Consider the following 21,090-nt stretch of genomic DNA (forward strand, 5'->3'; position numbering starts at 1 on the left):
GACACAGTAAAAGCCTGCATTGGCCGTACGCAGAGTACAGGGGATCAAGCTGCCACTTCTAATGACAAATCTCATAGTTCACGCCATTTGGTATGACAGCATGCAGGAGTAATAGGCTGAATGAATCACTGGTAGCAAAAGCTCAGCCTCGCCGCCCTGCCTGCAGCTTAAACCACCCTGTGTATCGGCTATACATTTGTGAAGTATTTCACCTCAAACCACACCTTGGGCATGATGAAAAGACAGATATCAGGTGGCACTCCACTCCATTATCCGCTCAGAGGCACAACACTCAAGCCCCGCAAACGCCATTTTTTCCCCCTGTCTCTGTTCATCGGACTTCATTTTGATGTCATATTTGTGCAGGGATTATATTCTATTTTCAGTCTATATTCAGTTTTGCATGTTTTTATTATTCCATTTTCCCCCATGTCCACGTTCTCTTTATTTTTTTATTTAAATTCCTTCAGGGCCTTGTTGTCTATCTTTTCTACTTTGTCGAGACATTTTTGCGAAAGGTAATTGAACCTTTCTTTGGTTTCAAGTCCAGTTTAGCAGCCAGTCCCAGTAACCCTTTTTTACAATTCTCAATTTCTGTCCTTGAGACAGCAGATTAGCACTCACCCTCTCCAGTTACAGTCTCCAGTCCAAGACCCTCTCCAATCCAATGCTCCCTGCTTAGTTCTTGCGCCTCTTTCTCCAAAGCAAGACTGTATGCCTGCTCCAAACTTCTCTCTCTAATTCAAAAATCCTTTCCAATCCAAGACTCCCTGCCTAGTTCTAGGCTGTCTCTCCAAAGCAAGACTCTCTGCCTGGTCCAAGTCCCTCTCTCCAATCCAGGACCATCTTCACTCCAAGACCCTCTGTCCTGTCCAAAATTCTCTGCCCAGTCCAAGGCACTCTCCAATCCAAGACTCTGCCCACTCCAGGTCCCTCTACAATCTTAAAATTCTCTCTCCAGATCTTCTCCCAATCCACTCTATTATGAGACCCTCTCTCCAAAGTACCAAACTCCAGTTATCCAATTCACAGTCATCAGAATCCATGCAGGTCGATTCTAATCAGGGATCACTTTATTCCAGGCATCAGTGCAAAACTCAAGCCAGCTGGATTGGAGACTGGCCTTCTTACATTGAGAGCCAATGCTCTGTTCCTTTATCTTGGTCCTGCTTTGCTGAGACCCCCACTACAACAAACCCCCTCCCAGATCGGCAGTGCTCCCCCTGGAGGGAGAGAGACTGGACTTGGTGCTAAGACTACATCCCATCTGCAGAACTGCAGAGCTGCAGCTTCCAGTGCTAAGGGGGGATAAAAGTGCTGACTCGCGAGCAATGCCTGTAGGAGCAGTTTAAGCAAGAATCCATATTTAAATAACTAAATCCCTCTCTTAGGTTTAAATAGCAACGTGTCTGAAGTACAATTCCAGTCGCCGAGAATGCCATTATTCCAGGATGGTACCTGGGATGGCAATGATATTAGCAATTAAAATATCATAACCATTATAATGCGCTTTCCCTAATAAAACCGCACTTGAGGATTTTTCTTTTCAAAGTCCCTTACTGTAGATCAAACACTACAATTTGCATACTACATGTGGCCTTGTAATCACTACATCCCTTTACAGTGATCAAGCAGTTCTATTTGCATTTTCTACAAAGCACGATAAGCACATTTTACAAAAGATAAAACAGTGACTAAAACGTGTGCCACCCAAAGAATGGTGTGCATGCAGTCCCTTGCACATCAAAGACTACAAATTAATAAGAAAATTAAAAAAGGAAATACATTAAAAAGTTTCTGCCCCAAGACAAAAAACCCCATGGTTCTCCTTTGTATCTCTTTCTCTCTTCCACACACGCACACACTCGTTGAATGAAATCTTTGACAACAGAGGGACTCATGCTGCGAGTCCATGTCTGAGTTTGCTAAGGAAGTCGATGTAATTACTGTGCAGTGAGAATTTTCGTCTACGCACTTCAGTGCCTCACTAGCCGTAAATACCAGGGCACAAGGGAGCACACGAAGAACAGGCCTACAACTCACATGAGCGTGAGTAAAGAGTGAGCACAAAGTACAAATGTTCTGTGGAAGTGTATGTATGATGAAATGAGGGGATGTGTGTAAGTGAATAGATTTTGGATGGGCAGAATGACCAAGATCTTGTATCACAGTACAAGTATTGTATATCATGGTAACAGTATACAGTATATATCACAATATAGTTAATGTTGCTGGAAATCCAACCCCTAAATGTACAGTACTGTATGTATTATAATATATGCTAAGACATTAATATGTTACATACAACATTAATGTGTGTTTGTGTGTGCATATTATATATATAAATATATATATAGGGTTGGCAATCGTAAGAAATTTACCGGTTCTGGTTATGTTCAGCCTAACGTTTCCTGTACCATTGAAATTTTTAAACAACTAATAAAAAATTGGTGGTAAGGTCTTTTCAATGTGTTGGTTGTTTTAATTTTATCGATTCTGTTTCTTATCGATTCCTAATTTCAAATCCAATAAGGAAAAAAAAAACGTATATATATAATTCATATTTATTTTAAGTCTTATTGCATAATATTTAATTATTGCTGAATATAATGAACTAAAAACTTTTAAAAACTAAAAACTTTTGCCTATGGTTTAAAAATACCATAGCAAAAACAACTAGCCTAACTAATATAAATGTCAAGCATTATTAAAGACAAGTAAACACTCAGTAATTAAAAAAGAACAAATAAAAAATTAGCAATCGATCAATTACAATTGAACAAATATACGATTGAAATAAACAGTGTTTTAAAATGTTCAGGTATTCAGGTTCAGAAACGAATCAAATGTAAAAACCCTGCACTTTATAAATAAAATGTACATTACAAATATAGTTACAAAAGTCAAGAACGAGTGATTTTTCTCTTTCTTTTGTTGTTTGATTAGTGTATTTATAGAGACGGCAGCAGGAGCATTAGGCTGCTGTCACTTTAAGAGCTGCACATACATCCAAAGCGCGCTCACAGAAAAAGTGATTTTAAACCATTCAAGCACGAGACAACTCGCCTCCTGTGCATGAGTCGTCTCGCACTTGAATGGTTTAAAATCACATTAAAATCACTTTTTCTGTGTGCACGTTTCGGATGTGTGCAGAGCACAGAAAAAAGTGTGTGAGACTTTTGCGCTTGAATGGTTTTGCACACACAGGAACCGATAAGTGAATCGAAATGGGCGGTTCTTGAAAATTCAGAACCGGTTCTAAAATGGAACTGGTTCTCGATACCCATCCCCATATTCAACAGTTACAACTGATGCACGCAGCTCAATGCAACACGTCCAAACAAAATTGCTCCCATTATTATTAACAAAGTTGTCTATACTTGAAGTGAACATCAGTGACTGTTTGGAGAGTATGCTGTCGTTTTCTTCTTGGTGTTGGATTTTTTTAATTGTGCTGCGGATATATTGCGCAACCCTATCATGAATGTAAATGAGCAATGCCTTGCATGACTTGCTATGCAAATGTACAGATTAACAATATTTGTATGTGCAATGCACTTCTAAACAATTTGGACATTAGTTTTAGGGAGAAGTCAAGAAAATAATGTGCATACAAATTGATGAATGAGCTTATAAATAAACATGCTGAATTAGAAGGCCTCACAACTTTGGGATGGTAAAGTACGTAGCCTTAATGGCCTCTCTATATGTTTTAAATGGCCGTGTTAATGGGCTTTTTATATGAACTGAAATTGCTCTCTTAATGGCCCTAATTCCTACTCTAAAATGGTTCTGTTTGCCAGTCTGAGTGCGTGTGTTTGTACGTGTGTGTGCAGCCTGGCACTATCGATCCCTCCCTGCAGTTGTCGAGCTTTGAGCTCACACGGAATTGGGAATGGAGGCTTTTCTGCAGGATTCTGTGATTTCCACTGTTTTATGAGCTCTGCGCTTCTGTATTTCAGCATGAGTGTTTGCCCTCATTGGCCTTGTGAAAACCAATGTGGTCACCTAAGCAGTGATATCAAAGGAGAATTATATTGCTTTCCCCCTCTGCCAAGAGATACTAATAATAAGTGATTCCCTCTTTACCATTTCCCCTCAATTTGAACAAAACGTTTCCTCATTAGCCGCCCCTCTGGAAATTACATATTGAAAATGCCCGTCTGCTGAAGTGTGATATTACAAATTTAGTGGTCAATTAGCCTAGTTTTGGGGCCTAAAGTTATAATTAGATTGTTGTGTGACTGAAGGCCCCTCTTTCCTCTCGATTGCAGCTCCCGCATCGCAGAGTGACGTTCTCCACAGCCAATCCCGTGCAAGATCAGCACGACTCCTCTCAGCAAAGTTACTATGACAGTGGCTTGGAGGAGTCCGAGACCCCCAGCAGCAAGAGTTCTTCAGGACCCCGTATCGGCCCCCTCGCCCTGCCTGAGGACCACTACGAACGGACCACCCCTGATGGCAGCATCGGAGAGATGGAGCACCCAGAAACTGGTAGGAGCTTCTCATTTGGCAGGGTAGCACTGGATCCAGTGCAAAGTCTGAGTGTTTTTTTTCGTCAACACTGCTTTGTTTTGGCCGCATCTAGATCTATGCGTTTGGGGTCAGAAGCAGACTCAGCAGGGTCTGTGTCTTGCCCATCAGCAAGCCCTCAATCACAACAGCAAATCATTCTTAATGACCCTCTCACACAAGTGTGCTAATTAAAAACTCCGACTAATGGAGCTTTTGGTCTCCAAATAAATCTGCACTTTGACGTCTGCCCAGACAACAGTGTGCTGATCGTAAACAGCTTCTTTGCTCAAGCCAAACTGCTCTCGCAGCAGCTGCTGGGGTCATAAAACAATAAGACGGAAAGCGAAACCAAAAAAAGAAAACGCAAGGACTAAGCAGGATAGTCTAACATCAATACCGCTCAGCCATTACTAAATTCCGCAGGAGACGTACTAGACATGCTTTCTGTAATTCATTTATATTGTCGTTCTCATAACCAGAAGCATCCTCTCAGCAGCTGCCATTTTAAATGTTGCCCTCGCAAATTTGTCCCTGTTCAATTTAATCTTCATTACAACAGCAATGCTTCTATAATACCACTTTTTCGCTCCTATCTCCTTCAGATTTGTTCTCTATTAGGGCTGAATTAACATGCTGATATTCCTCTGGATGCCTCTGAGCTTGTGTTAACATTTTAGCTGTGAAATATACCTCAGTCTTCTCACGTCAGTGTTTTAACATGCTCTGTGAAACACAAAGTCCTGTTGATTTCACAATGGGAACCTGCTCCACGTGTAGGGGGTGTCTGCCAGCCCCACAGACATGCATCGGATTCTAGGGGAACCGTTTAGGAAGTGAAATGTCAGCACCGCATGTGACTGGCTCTGTGTTCTGCAGAGAAAATCCTACGGCAAATGAACACATGACCTTCAGTTTGTACATTGCTTTGTGGGTCTCACCTATGTCTGATGTGTTATGGATGATTTTGCATGATGGTGTTTGGCCAATATCTTCAGGAATATGTGAATAAAGTTCCTTTGAAAGGAATATTCCAACCCCAAACAATATCAGAATCAGAATATTAATTATAACAATAAAAAATATTATTTGATTATTCCCTCACTCTCATGTTGTTCAAAACCTGTATTCTGGTATTTTTAAAACTGAGATTCCCTTTCGAGTGGCATCTCGTTCCCCTCTTAGGGAACCGGGTTACATGCGTAAACTGAGAATTTTTTATAGGGCTATCAACATCTGAAAATAACTAAAAGTACCATAAAACTTCTGAAGCCATTCAAGGTTTGTATGATGAACAGAAATGTAAGTCAGTATTCACTTATAATCTTCATCTACACCGTGGGTCTCAAATCAAATATGATGCATTATCAGTCAAGGATGCAAACTCATTAGAGATGCAAAAGATGTGACCCCTAGAGCTTTAAAATGAGGATATAGTGAAAAAATCACCAAAGACTCTATAGACCTTATGTAGCCATGCCCCTTTTCCGCGCTGAGCTCATTGTCTTTTGACTTCCGGTCTGTATTTGCACAGCGATCTTGCGTAGTTATGAATGAACGGCTCGTTTAAAAAATTCCCAAGGTCCATTTGTTAAAGGGGTCATATAATGGTACATGCACTTTTACAAGTTGATTGTACTGAAATGTGTGTTGGCAGTGCCTGTACACAACCATCATAAAATGATAAAAATTCATCCAGTGTTTTTGTTTTAATCTCCTTATATGTTTTCTCCTGCCTCAAATTGAGCCGTTCGATTTTGTGACGTCACACGCTCGGAAGCCCCTCCCACGATTGTTGATTGACAGCATCGTTTCAACACAGACCCGCCCTCACTCGTGAGCGAGCTGTCAATCATAGTCTGCGCGGACCGGCGCGGTCATTGTTGATATGCTGGAGCACTGTCTATGAGCAGAATGGCGTCTAAGCGATTGTGGTGTTCTGTTCTTGGGTGTAATAACGAACACAGCAGTCATTTTAATGTTCATAAATCCGAACCGCTGAAGACGCAGTGGCTGAGTTTGTTTTCGAAGGGAATATTCCCCACAAGCAACGTCAATGCTTTCATGTTTGCGCGAATCATTTCTCAGCAGACTGCTTTATAAACGAGAGTCAGTATGAGCTGGTTTTGCTAAGAAGCTGCTCATGAAAAAAGGATCGGTACCAGCTATTCGTGTTCCTGCTGAACCTCTAGAACAACTGAAGTGAGTGTAACGTTTTATTAAACTTTATATTAATCTTTGCAAATCGCTAGCTGCACGCTTCACAATGAATGCGTCTAAGGTTTACACTTAGGGTACATTACGGCATGTTTTCTATGTATGATGTTCTCAATATAATTCATAATCCCACGTTTATACTGAACAACGCGTTATGGTTATTGTGTTATTGTGTTACAAATGGTGTACACACAGAACAGAGAGGCGGGGTGAGCATTTAAAGTCATATGCACTGAAACGGCGTGCTGAAAACAGAGCTGTTTTTGACCAAGTAAAATAAGTGTTTTCTTACAATACTAATGAGAATTTTCAATTAAAGTATATTACAAACTGTTAATTTAGACCCTAAAGAATCATATTAGCTTGTACAAAAATGGCATTATATGACCCCTTTAAGACATATGCTTTACAATGCTTATCATAAACATTACAATGCTCATGATAACTTTCGTTAACTCTACAATAAGTAAATCAACTTCACTAGCTAATTACTCCTGGACAGCGATGCCATAGAAATATACAGAGCGACCGCAAAAACGGAAGTTCAAAGACCATATTCTAAAGATGGCGGCGCCCTCGTTTCTCTGGTGCATAAGGTCTATAGGTTTTGTTGTTGTTGTTGTTTAAACAATCTCAATTTCTCAGGCCACTTTTCTAATGGAACCCATAGAATATGATTATACAACAACAATAATAAAGATAAATATTAATATTGTTATTTTTATATTATTATTACTAATATATTATAAAAATTAAAGAAAAAAGCATATATATATATATATATATATATATATTATTATTATTATTATTATTACCATAATAATTAGGGATCCACTGAAATTTCGGCCAGGGAAAATGATCGGTCAAAATGGTATTTCCTGTTTTTGCCTATATAGCCTATATAGCCTATAGCCTATATATATATATATATATATATATATATGGGTGATTCTTCAATTGGGGGCTATTTTGCCATCTTACATTTTGATGAATGAAATCTGGTTGAATTTTGTTGGAATTATGTCAAGGCAATGTTTACATGCTTTGATGTAAAGATATAATAATGGCCACGACTGAGCTTAAATATAATTTGAGTATTTTATATCTATTTGCCAACTGGCACTGAAAAACGTCATTCCCATCACAACATCAAAAAGTCTCATAATGCAAAGAATGTATCAAGGAGATCATTTAAACTCATTCATCTTGCAAACATTGTTAACCTTCAACAATACATATAAAAAACGTCTCAGGTTACGTATGTAACCCTGGTTCCCTGAGAGGGAACGAGACGCTGCGTTTGAGACGCGGTGGGAACGCTCTGCGTGATTGCGTCATGAAGCACGTGTAAAATCAGTCCAATGGAAGCCCGATACGTCATAGGTGACGTCATAGACCAGGAAACTATAAAGCACCCTTGAAAACAGACCGCGACAGCTTCTGAAAAGTCTGAAGTAAGTCGATCAGGGTATGCAGGAAGTATGGCAGGCAAACGCAGCGTCTCGTTCCCTCTCAGGGAACCAGGGTTACATACGTAACCTGAGACGTTCCCTTTCAAGGGAACTTCGAGCTGCGTTTGAGACGCGGTGGGAACCCCATACCCACTACGCCATAGTGACAAATGCCCGTTCTGTGTGAAGTCCTTGGCGCACACTAAGAAGCAAGCAACCTCGCCCCAGGAGTGGAGAGGTCAAGGTCATAAAACCTGACAAATGTATGCGGAGAGGACCATCCTGCCGCATTACAAATGTCAAGAAGGGAAACACCCGAAATTAAGGCCGTAGAGGCCGCCATACTCCTTGTAGAATGGGCCCGTACAGCCATAGGTGAAGGCTGACCGGCCGCTTCATAAGCCAATGATATAGCCTCGACTATCCACTTGCTCATAACCTGTTTCGATGCAGGGCACCCTCTTCTGAGTGACCCAAAACATACAAATAATTGCTCTGACTTACGCCACAGGGCAGCTCTGTGAACGTAGGCATCCAATGCCCGAACTGGACATAACAGGTTCAGTTGTTCCTGATCTGGGGTATTAAAAGGTGGAGGATAAAAGGCCTGCAACACTATTGGGCCCCCAACATTAACTGGGACCTTAGGCATATAACCCGGTCTAGGGTATAGAAATGCTTTCACCATACCAGGTGCAAATTCCAGGCATGAAGGAGCAACCGACAGGGCATGCAAATCTCCAATTCTCTTGATAGACGAAATAGCAAGGAGAAACAAAGCTTTCAAAGTGAGGAATTTTTCTGAAACCTCTTCAATAGGCTCGAAGGGAGCCAGAGCCAGACCCTCAAGTACAATGGCTAAATCCCAAGCCGGTGCTCTAGAGTGCAGTGCAGGTCTCAACCTCAATGTACCACGGAGAAAACGAATAATCAGAGGATCTCTCCCAATAGAAGTACCCCCCAGAGGGGTATGATAGGCCGATATAGCCGCCACATAAACTTTTAAAGTGGAAGGAGATAACCCAGCAGAGAAACGGTCTTGCAGAAAATCGAGAACTGGACCAACAGGGCAGTTAACAGGATCTAACTGACGCTCACCACACCAGGTGGAGAATAATTTCCATTTCAGCGCATACAATCTTCTCGTGGAAGGGGCTCTGGAATGGAGAATGGTCTCAACGACCTCAGTCGAGAGACCGGATTCTATGAGCCTGGCCCCCTCAGAGGCCAGGCCCACAGTTTCCACAACTCCGGCCGAGGGTGAAAAATCGTGCCCTCTACCTGGGACAACAGGTCCCTCCTGATTGGAATCTCCATGGGAGAGCCGCTCAGAAGAGACACCAAGTCCGAGAACCAAACTCGAGTCGGCCAGTAAGGGGCTACTAGTAGCAGACGGGCCCCTTCCCGGCGAACCCTCTCCAGAACCCCCGGGAGCAATGATATCGGGGGAAACGCATACAGGTGTAGCCTCGGCCAAACCTGCACCATCGCATCCAGTCCGAGAGGAGCTGGGTGTGTGAGAGAGAACCACATGGGACAATGAGTTGTATCTGAGGATGCGAAAAGGTCTATCTGAGCACGACCAAATTTCTTCCACAGGAGCTCCACCACCTCGGGGTGAAGTCTCCACTCCCCGGGCCTCAGCCCCTGCCTCGACAGTATATCTGCTCCCACATTCTGACGCCCCGGAATGTAAACTGCTCTGAGAGATAGCAAATTCTTTTCCTGGGCCCACAGGAGAATCTGATGGGCCTGCTTGCAAAGGTGACGTGACCTCAGACCCCCCTGATGGTTGATATATGAAACCACTGACGTGTTGTCCGTACGGACCAACACATGATGGCCTCTCAGGTCTGGCAGGAAATATTTGAGAGCTCGAAATACCGCCATCATCTCCAAACGATTTATGTGCCATGACAGATGATGGTCCTGCCAAAGACCTTGCCCCGAGCGGCCACTCATGACCGCCCCCCATCCCGTGAGGGAAGCATCCGTCGAAAGCGTGACGCGTCGACAAGAAGCCCCCAGCACTGGGCCCTGGGCGAGGAACCAAGGTTTCTTCCACATGATCAAAGCACGAAGGCATAGCCGCGTGACCTTGATCTTGCGGAACGGATTTCCCCTCGGAGAAAACCCCTTGGTTCTGAGCCACCACTGCAGGGGTCTCATGTACAGCAGGCCAAAAGTAATCACGTTGGACGCTGCTGCCATGAGCCCCAACAGTCTCTGAAACTGTTTCACAGTGAGTGACTGGCCTAGTTTCACATTTTTTACGGCTGAGAGAATCGCAGAGATGCGAGCAGGAGATAAACGAGCCTGCATTGTGGTCGAATCCCAAATTACACCTAAAAAAGTGGTCCTCTGAGTAGGGAGGAGAACACTCTTCTTGGTGTTGAGCCGCAACCCCAACTCCTTTATGTGAGACAGAACGACATCTCGATGCCGAACCGCCAACTGCTCTGACTGAGCTAAAATCAACCAATCGTCGATATAATTTAAAACGCGAATGCCCTGGAGTCTCAAGGGAGCCAGAGCTGCATCCACGCATTTTGTAAAGGTGCGGGGTGATAAACCTAGGCCAAACGGCAGAACCTGATACTGGTATGCTTCGCCCCCGAAAGCGAACCTCAGGAACTTCCTGTGATGAGGATGGATAGATACATGGAAGTAAGCGTCTTTCAGGTCTATTGTGACAAACCAGTCCTCGGACTGAATCTGTGAAACAATTTGCTTGAGTGTGAGCATCCTGAACTTGAGTTTCTGAACTCTGCTGTTTAACTGGCGCAGATCTAGAATAGGACGCAACCCTCCATCCTTTTTCGGAACAATGAAATAACGGCTGTAAAACCCTGACTCTCTGTTGGGAGGAGGCACCCTCTCTATTGCTCCTTTTTTTAGAAGTGTCAGAACTTCCTGCTCCATAACCAGAGCCTGCTGTGAGTCCACCACTGTGGGAAGGACCCCTTGAAATCTGGGCGGACGAGAACCGAACTGAATTCTGTAACCCTTTTCTATTATGTGCAGGACCCATAAAGAAATATTTGGCAGAAGTTTCCACGCTGCCAGAAATTCTGATAAGGGAACCAGCCTCTCGAGACTGGCCTCTGGGTTTGATTGAACAATCATTTCGGCGCCCTGAATCGGCGAACCGGCAGGGAACAACCGAACTGACCGTTCTACAACCCTCCTCAGAGGATTGCACGGGGACGCTGACACCTCGGTGCCCTGAAACGGCGAACCGGCAGGGAACAACCGACGTGGCAACGCTGCGACTCTCCTCGGAGAATCGCCCCCCGGAGGGCGCCAAAGAGAAACGGTTCCTCGGAATCGTTCCTCCTTGGAGGGGACCACCCTCAGAAGCCTGGCACACTTGGCGTCAGGACTTCTTCTTAGACCAGGCTCTCTTGGAGATGACATTCCTCAGATCCTGTCTACCCACAACAGGCCTGGACTGCGAACGCCACTCGGGAACCCCAGACTGTGGAGGAGCCCGAGCAGCGACGCTCTGTTTCTGCTGAAATCGGTGTGCGGAGCTCGTAGACGGACGAGGCTGCTCAATTTTCATATTACGTGCAGCCTCGGGGACACTGGACCGGCGAGGAAGAAACCTCTGAAACGCAGCTGCTTGTTTTTTATTTTCTTGGAACCTATCGACAACACAATTTATAGCATCGCCGAACAGACTTGTAGGTGAAAGCGGTGCGTCCAGAAAAACAGATCTATCTTTATCTTTAATTTCAGAGAGATTCAACCATAAATGACGTTCCGTGGCCACCAGGGCTGCCATAGAACGGCCCACAGATTTAGCCGTCTCCTTGGTGGCCCGGAGAGATAGATCAGTTGTGCGACGTAATTCACGAACAGTATCAGCACTAACTTCCTCACATTGATCCATGTCCTTCAGCAGGTCAGCCTGATAAGCTTGTAATATTGACATAGTATGTAAGCAAGCTGCAGCCTGACCTGCTGCCGAATACGCTTTACCCACCAGTAAAGATGTATTTTTTAATGGTCTGGTGGGTAACGTCGGGGCTTTCAGTGATGACGCTGACTCGGGGGAGAGATAGCTCGCGAGCGTCTCTTCCGCACGAGGCATCGTCAAATAACCATAATTATCAATACCTCTAACTTTGCTGTAATTACTAGTTTGAGGATTATGAACTCTGAAAGACGCCGGTTTATTCCAAGATCTGGACACCTCAGTGTGAAGATCAGGAAAAAACGGGAGTTCCCGACGAGGAGGTCGTGATCTAGATGGTAAAAATCGTTCATCTAAAAGACTCTTTCTTGATTCAACATCAATATCATCAGCTGGCCACTCAATATTTAATTTAGTAACAGCACGAGATAAAACCTCCATAAGCTCCTCATCAGCAGGGGTATGAGCTGGCGAAAACTCAAATTCCCCCATATCCACGACATCCAGTTCCTCAGAACTGGATAGCCGCAACAGTGGTGTCTCAGCCTGGGGAGGAGAAACCGCAGAGCGGGCTCCTTCCTGGGCTGGGACACCGGATCCAGTAGGTAAGGGCTGAGAAAGGGCTGGGCCCGTCTCAAACCCCGCTACTAGATCCATATGTGAACCCCAAGATGAACGCCGCCGCAGTGCCTCGGCAGCTGCGGGACCCGCACCTCGGGGAACACGAACCGAACCATCCTCATCAAAGAATGCCCGGCGAGAGCGGAGAGTTTTCATGGACAAACTCATGCAATGCTCGCAGTCAGCCCCCTCGAGGACCGACTGGGCATGCTCCACCCCCAAACAAGCAACACACATCTGATGTGTGTCCCCACCCGTAATGAAACGAGGGCAAGGGACAACACAACGTTTGTAATCTTGCTTGCTCGCCATAGTGATATATATATATATATATGCAATGATCGGACAGACAACAATAAATAGACAAGGACAGAGTCACAGAGAGCGCTTACTGAAGACAACAGAAGCTGTCGCGGTCTGTTTTCAAGGGTGCTTTATAGTTTCCTGGTCTATGACGTCACCTATGACGTATCGGGCTTCCATTGGACTGATTTTACACGTGCTTCATGACGCAATCACGCAGAGCGTTCCCACCGCGTCTCAAACGCAGCTCGAAGTTCCCTTGAAAGGGAACAAAATGTTTCCATTCTGCGAATTCCATATATTTTCTTGTTCTTACCATCAAAATGTGTTTTCCTGTATTCATCAAAGCACACTTTTGTTTAATTTCTGTAAAATTAATTTTAGATGTTTTTTCTTTGAATAGGTGGATGAGTATTTCATTAGGCTTTTCATGTAGCACCTCAAGATTGAACATAAAACAGATTTAAAGGTATGTTTGCTGTAAATTAAGCAACGTGGTGGTAATGACATACTGTTCTGGTAATGACATAGTGTTTTGGTAATGACAAATGAAAAGTGTACTGATACATAAATCAAATTTAAAGGCTTAAATAATGACTTCTGGTGAGTGTTGTTGAAAGAAATGGACAGATGTAAGGAGATTGACAGGGTTGTGCAACCACAGAAACCGAAAATTCTCGGGACAGCAGCATGTGTCCAAATTGTAATCTTGTTCTATTTCATCAGAAATGATCTTGAAACGGGGCTTGTGTAAAATACCGAACTTGTCCTTTAACTTTCTTACGACCTCTTCTGCAAGGAGTTTCACGATTTTCATTTTCACTGTTCTGACCCTGTTGCACTGGAGATGTTGGGGGGTGTTTGAAGCTACATAGTGTTGTACTTCCTGTCGAATTTTGTCATTGGCTCTTTGATTGTTTTGGTTAACTCTCCATTGTTTGCGTTTCTGTTAGAGATGCACCGATTGATCGGCTGGTGACTGGAATTGGCCGATTTTCGATTGGCCATGATCGGCGATGACATTTTATGCCGGTCAAATACACTCGGGCGCCGCATGATTAATATCGAGCAACATCAGCATCACACGTGCACACGGAACGCACATGTTGGAAACCTCGTGAATTACGGCCGTTTCACACCGCAAACGTGAGCAGCGCGTATTATTTCAAGCGTGCATGTTAATCAATGAGTGCATTCACACCGGGAGCGGGAGCCGCGCGTGAGCAGCGGTGAAGCACGGGTTTCGGTGCAGAGTCTATTTTTGCTGCACTGCTCACGCTCAATTAAAGTGAAAGCACACTTTTGATGGACAAAATAAATATGATTTCACACAAAAGTGCCCAAAATGCACAGAATTTGCACGTCTGGTGTGTTTTAACAAGAACTGGAGTATTTGTCAGAAAAGAAAATGAATTTTCTTTTTGAAATTAACACTTTTTTTGTTGGATATTGGATGTGAAAAGAAGGAAATGGTTCTTCCATAACACTGCACTTTAGATTCACTGCACATTTTTAGAGGAGTAATTTATATAGTCCTATTTTATAGTGATTACTGTTCAAAAATATTCTATGCAAAATGTAAAATGTTCTACTAAAGAAAAGAGAGAAAATAAATATTTGTGTGTGCTGTAAAGTGATTAGAAAAAATGAAATCGTAATCGGCTAAAAATTGGTATCGGCAGGTCAAACTCTGAAAAATCGGAATCGGCCTAGAAAATTGTAATCGGCCCATCTCTAGTTTCTGCCTTTGCTCCCGTTTTGAAAGTTGTGAGATTAGCTTTCCTGTTTCTTTTCTTCTTTTGTATCTTTCCTTTTCTCTGTCAATGTACTGCTGATATTTTACAGGATCTTCCTTCAATTTTTTTCTATAATCTCTAGACCTTTCAGTTGATTTCTTGGGAGCCATTCTGGTTAAAAAATAAGACAAAAAATAGTTTTAGGAAGTAAGGCATCTCACTTAAGTTTCATTGTAAAATCACACTATTATGCTTCTTTAACTTAATTTATAAACACATAATATGATATAGATAGTGACACAGAACATGTCATTACCACCATCACTTGTCATTACCATCACAACAAGTTGTGTGTTGGTAATGACGTGTTGCGGTAATGACATTTTTCATTTTTTTCAGGAAAAAAGATGCTAGGTCATGGTTTTGCTAACATTACTCAACAGCTAGTACAAAAAGACCTTTAAATACACATAAATCATTGTGAATATATATATATATTTATCAAAATATTGCTGCTACAGCATTTATGGTAATGACGCTGAATAAGTCTACTCCATGATCAGAAGGAATTCATGATTAAATTACTTACTTTTTCAGACATCAAATTTCACTGTTCTTTCATGGCTGACATGTGCTCCCCTGCTAGTCTTCATTTCCATGGTTATGGCATAAACAAGTCTTACCCTCAAAAATATCCTTGTTGTAATCATAGACTGTCGCGGTAATGACAGTATTGTTGTGGACAATACTAAATTGTTAAAAATATTCACAAATTGCACAGATATGAACCCAAATTATGCATCAAGTGCCTTTTTAAGTTACTGTTTAAACATATATTGTGATTTTTTAATTAACTGATAACATTTGATCACATTTTCAGAGCAGATAAGTTTTAAAGTCTGGGTTGGGGACAAGGCCTAAGTAGCCAAATATTAGTGATGAAAGCATTTTTAAAAATGGAAATCATACTGATTTTAGTGTATAACATTTTTTGGTGGTGCAATAAATATTATTTGAAATAACTAAACTATTTATTTTATAAAATAGTATTTTTAACATGAATGTATAACCTGGGGACATAAAAGTTCCCGTAATTGAAGAATCACCCATATATATATATATATATATATATATATATATATATATATATATATATATATATATATACATTTATTGATATTTAATCAAATTTTTAAATTTATTTTCACTAATAATTAATAATACTATTGTACTGTAAAATAAAACAAGGAGTATTTAATCATAATAATTATAAGCGACCCAAACTCACAGCGCATGTGGAGATGAAGCGTAAATTAACAAGTTTGACTTAAATTGACTTTTGTAGGGGCTTTGTTTGTCCTGTTGAAGTCTACCGATACTTTTTGTGTGTATTCTGTGGGACAACAGCAAAAGCATAAGGGTGAGTAAGAAAATCACAAAATGTTCATGTTTTTGTGTTTTTTAAACTCCTACTTTAACGTGGCACAAACTTGCATTGTGTTTTGGGGTAGTGTCACGAGAGTGAGAAGGACTGAGGATTGTTGGCATCTTTGATTTGATCCAATTTGATCTGAGAGTGATCGAGTCTGACAGCACCGGCGGGTGGCCACGTACACTGATCAGGCAGGGAGGGGAACTGTTAACCAGAGGTAGACCTAATTAAAATGTGATTCTCACCTCAGGGAGATTATACAGAAATCCCTCATTGAGAAACGGAGGAGAAAATGATTTTAAAAAGGCTGTTGTTCCCACTCCCCCCACCCCTCGAGCCATCTACCGTACGGTGCGGCTTCCTGCCCCCTATTTATTTTTGCGGTGGGATTTGAGTGACAGGGTGACAAGCAGGGGTGGTGGAGGATTTTGTTCGCTGCCGTTGGGCTGATTGACAGGTGGGGGGTGGGGGGTGGAGTGCTTGGTGTGTCACTCCGTTTAAGCAGGATGAAAAGCAATATGTGAACTTCACACACACACCGTTCCTGTGCGTCTGTGGCCCACAACAGAAATGACACCGCGGATCCCCGAAGCAGTTTGGCCTTTGGTTATAAAAAGTCTCCTTTTTTTATGTTGCTGATGTTGGCCCCTTCATGCAGGAAACGTTGGTGTTTTATGATTTGCTCTGACCTTTGTTACCGCCCCTGTAGATTCTCAATTCTCAATGACAGTCCTGGAACACAATGCATTGTTCTCTTGCCTTATTTTAGATATACAGTGAACGCCTGCAGCCTGTGACCGATTCAGTGAACGACTGCAACTCTAAACATATCGTTTCTCCAGCCCTGGACAACGTGTCGAATATCGTCCATCTCTCAGGCTGAGCAAATGGCAGATGTAATATTTCACATGCCCTTCACGGGATATTTGACACAACAACCATTGTTAGCTGCTATCAATACAGAGCGCAATATACATGATACCTCTAATCCATCCATAAGACCGCAAACTGACGTACCAAGACCTCCGCTAATGTTTCAGCCTGTCACTACACCTCTCATCTGTCAATCGACTAATGATTGATCGGTGTCATCTTGACAGTGTTACGCAGCACATAGGAGAGCCTAGTGATTTATAATATGCATATACAGTACATTGCTTTCACCACAACAGCTACAAACTGTCGATCACCCAGTTTGACGTTATTGGTCGACAGATTTTATTTATTTTTTTCAGGAGTGGGGTGACCAGTATATGTACTAATGTATACTGAAGTATATAATAGTCTTATTTTTTTAAAAATATTGTCATTAATATAATACTTTAAATATTTGAATTGTCCCATAGCAAATGGGAAATTTTTACTACAAAATAAAGTAAACTTTGCACTATCCAGCAACAAATCAGTGTTATTATAGTTGTATACGGGTTATTTATATATTATATATGTAATAATTATAGTTTTTGTTAATATTTTGAATTAGATTTTATTTTTATATTTTCTGTTTTAACATTTTAATTTCAAGTTGTTGCACTTTTGTTGTTTTTTATTACATTTTAGTTTTTAGTTTTAGTTATTTTAGTTAATCTAAATGAAAATGGAATTAACACAAGGTATTGCTAAATCACTGATAATCAGCCAATCAGAAGCCATTATCAGATTTTACAGGTAATTTCGCATTATTATATATCCTCCGTATAATCACTAGTCGACATGATCTGAATCAAAATATATAATATTATAATATATTACAATTAAAAATAAAATTATACATGCTGTTAATAAATACATGCTGTGTTGTTTCAACCCATGTTTGGTTCAAATATGGACAAACCCAACCATTAGGTTTAAAAATGTAATTTAAAAATGTAAACCAACGGTTGGGTTTATCCATTTTTGACCCAAACATAAAACAACCCAGCATTTTTTAGAGTAACTTATTTAAGCTGTAACATTCCTTTAATGCAGTATTAAAAAAAACAAAAACCTATTATAAAACGGATAGTTCCGGTCCTTGATGCTGATTGGATGAGCTGTGTTCAAAGCCGCTGAAAATGACTTTACAAACATACACGTGACCTCATTACATCAGTATTACTGCGCCACTGCGCTCGTGTGTTTCTTGGCAGCCATTCCGCTTATTCTCGCACCTAACAACGTCCCTTAGCTGTTCTAAATTCACTGTAAACCACGGCTTCACAGGGTTTATAGCTTTAATAAACAACAGAGGTAATTTATGCGGTTTGCATTTTGTTTTCCATTTTCCTAGCAATGCCGAGTTTCCACAACTTTATGAAAGCTTGTGGCAGGGATGTATCTAACACATCTCCAATTTCTTCAGTATGGATTTGTTTGGTTAGTGTGTGTTGTAATGAGCGACAATATGGGGCTGGAATTTGTTGTTTTTACTGCTGTATGTTGGTTGTGTTTCTTATCAGTTGTGGAAAGCGACAGCAGCATTTTCTCTCAGACTTGCTCTCTAATTTGCTGCTTTTCAGCGAATCGCTACATCCGTTCTAGTGACATCACAAGAGAAAATGCAAACAAATGTCAACCCAGTCCTGATATAAAAAGTTGTATTAGTGTGGATTAGAACTCACAGTTAGAATATTGGACCATAAAGTCAGTTATTGTTCAATTGCTGATCCTTGCACTTATCCACTGACCTGCAAAATCTCAGGAACGACAGTGGCAGATCAGATTAAATATGTGGCGAGGTGAGTGGACCACTTTAAAACTGTACAAGATTATGTTCAATTGTTTGTGCATAACCTAATTCATATTCATGAGACAAGCCATCGCCATTTTGTGACATCACAACCAGCACTTCTGTGAATTCTAACAGTGACGCCCATGCTAATCAAGTCTTATTTTGTGCTACAGAAAACACACTTCTCTCCAACATCAATGTAATGCAAGAATTTACACTTTTGACAGTTCTCATTATGCAGTTTGCAGCAGAGTTATATCGTTCCATCAGTAAATATCAAATTTGAGCTCAGGCAGTTGTCAGACATATTCTCATTCTTAAGAAGTCAACAAAACCCGCCATCTCTTCTGTGCGAACACCAGTCAGTTGCAGAGGTTTACACTGGATGCTGGAAGAGGAAGTCTTTGAAGTGTGTTTCCATGGCACCCGCGCGATTCCCCTTTGATCCTGGATCAGATTGAAGTGTATGATGTAATTTGGGTGTATATGGTGGGGGAGAGAAGGGGCGATGGTCTTAAATTCTGTGATTCAGTGATTTAGTGGAAGGAAAATGTTTTCTGTTTTGTGGTCTCTTTCTCGCCCTCGCCCTCCCCCTTTTCTGTCTGTCTACCTGTCTCGCTGAGTCTGTGTATCTTTTTCTGTCTCGCTCTCTGTCTTCCCCTTGTTGTTGGATCTCGTTTTTGTCTCTCTTCTCTTTCAATCTGGCTCTCTCTTTTGCTCAAGGCTTTTCTCCTTAGAGAAAAGGCTCAGACGGGCTTCCTGAGATCTGTGATACACAATTTGATTTTCATGTAACATGATCTTTTACTATTGATTTCTATAGTTCTCATTTTGGCATTAACATTATCTCTGGGTTTGGGTTGCACTTGCTTTTTGTTCTGTACTCTTTCCCTGATCTTCCTTTGTATATTAAAGTACTGTGGTGCAAATCCACAAAAAAAAACTTTTGTGCACACTATTTAAGTGCAAAAACCTGAATTAAAGGGTTTGTTTGCCCAAAAATGAAAATTATTCCAGCCAAACACAACATCATTTTGGGTGAACTATCCCTTTAACCACCCGCTATCCAGTTTAACTAGGCGCTAAATGTATTAAAGTAGCACTGCACTGTATTTAAATAAAGAAACATACTTTTTTGTATGTAAACACACCTCATTGCTATTTAAATGAGGCTTAAAATAAATTAGCTTACACTTTAGTTTAAGGTGTCCTTGTTACAGTGTAATTATACATTCAAGTTCTGAATATAATATTAATTAACAATGTGTACTTAGAGTTAGGTTTTTAGGATTTGGTTTAGGATTAGTTAGTGGCATATAATTATGCATAATATACTGTTGTATCTATTATAGTAAGTACATGTAAAGTGTAACAAGGACACTGTAAAAAAAAAATCTTACCATACATTATGCATTATTTACAAAACTACTTACCTGGCCCAATTAACGTCACGCTATTACTGGAAGACTGATGTCTTTAGCGTTCTTTTTAACGCGCATGTCTTCCATGGCGGAAACACCTACATTAGTGCTGTGACCAGGATGTTAGTGATTATTTAGGGGGGTGAGTGTAACGGAGGCCAGCTAGTAAGTGTTGTGTGAGTAAACCTCACTTCCCTGGCCTCAAGAGGCACACTAGCGACTGACGCTAGAGCCTGCAGTTTTTAGCGTCCTTGTTAGCGCTCCTGTCTCCCAAACCGGAAACACCGCTTCAAATCCTGCTCGAATCGGACGGTGCAAGTAGAACCGGAGGGGTTAAGTTGGTGCCGTGACCCGGATGGGAGTGAGGTTTAGGAGGGTGAGTGTAACGGAGGCCAGCTAGTAAGAGCTGTGTGAGTAAACCTCACTCCCTTGGTCTCAAGAGGCACACTAGCAACTGACGCTAGAGAGTGCTGTCTTTAGCGTTCTTTTTAGCGTGCCTGCCTCCCATCCCGGAAACACCGGTTCGAATCCCGCTCGTTGTGGACGGTGCAAGTAGAACCAGAGGAGTTACAGAAGGCAGATGGTAAGGGCAATGTTATTTAAAAGAGATGTTTGCATACATTTGCAATTGATCACAGCAACAGTTTTTAACATATTAAAGAGTCACTTGAGGTGAAGTACACTGAGAAATCTTTGGTGCAGGATTTAGTTTGAAAGAATTTGCACTCAGAAGTTGCAAGTAAATTTCACAAATAATTGCAAAGAAAC

At 41.6% G+C, this 21,090-nt stretch overlaps 1 protein-coding gene across 1 annotated transcript in view; it reads left to right on the forward strand.

The window, feature by feature from the left end:
* Positions 1-21,090, forward strand: part of pcdh1a (protocadherin 1a) — a 98,090-nt gene that overhangs the window by 53,576 nt on the left and 23,424 nt on the right. Inside the window, exon 4 of the mRNA XM_056247885.1 lies at positions 4,275-4,494. Coding sequence (XP_056103860.1) covers positions 4,275-4,494 — 220 coding nt within the window. The remainder of the gene's footprint in view (positions 1-4,274; positions 4,495-21,090) is intronic.

Source organism: Rhinichthys klamathensis, unplaced genomic scaffold (genome assembly GCF_029890125.1).
Source record: "Rhinichthys klamathensis goyatoka isolate OS25496 unplaced genomic scaffold, OSU_Roscu_1.1 h1tg000050l_1, whole genome shotgun sequence".
Classification (NCBI taxonomy): Eukaryota; Metazoa; Chordata; class Actinopteri; order Cypriniformes; family Leuciscidae; genus Rhinichthys; species Rhinichthys klamathensis.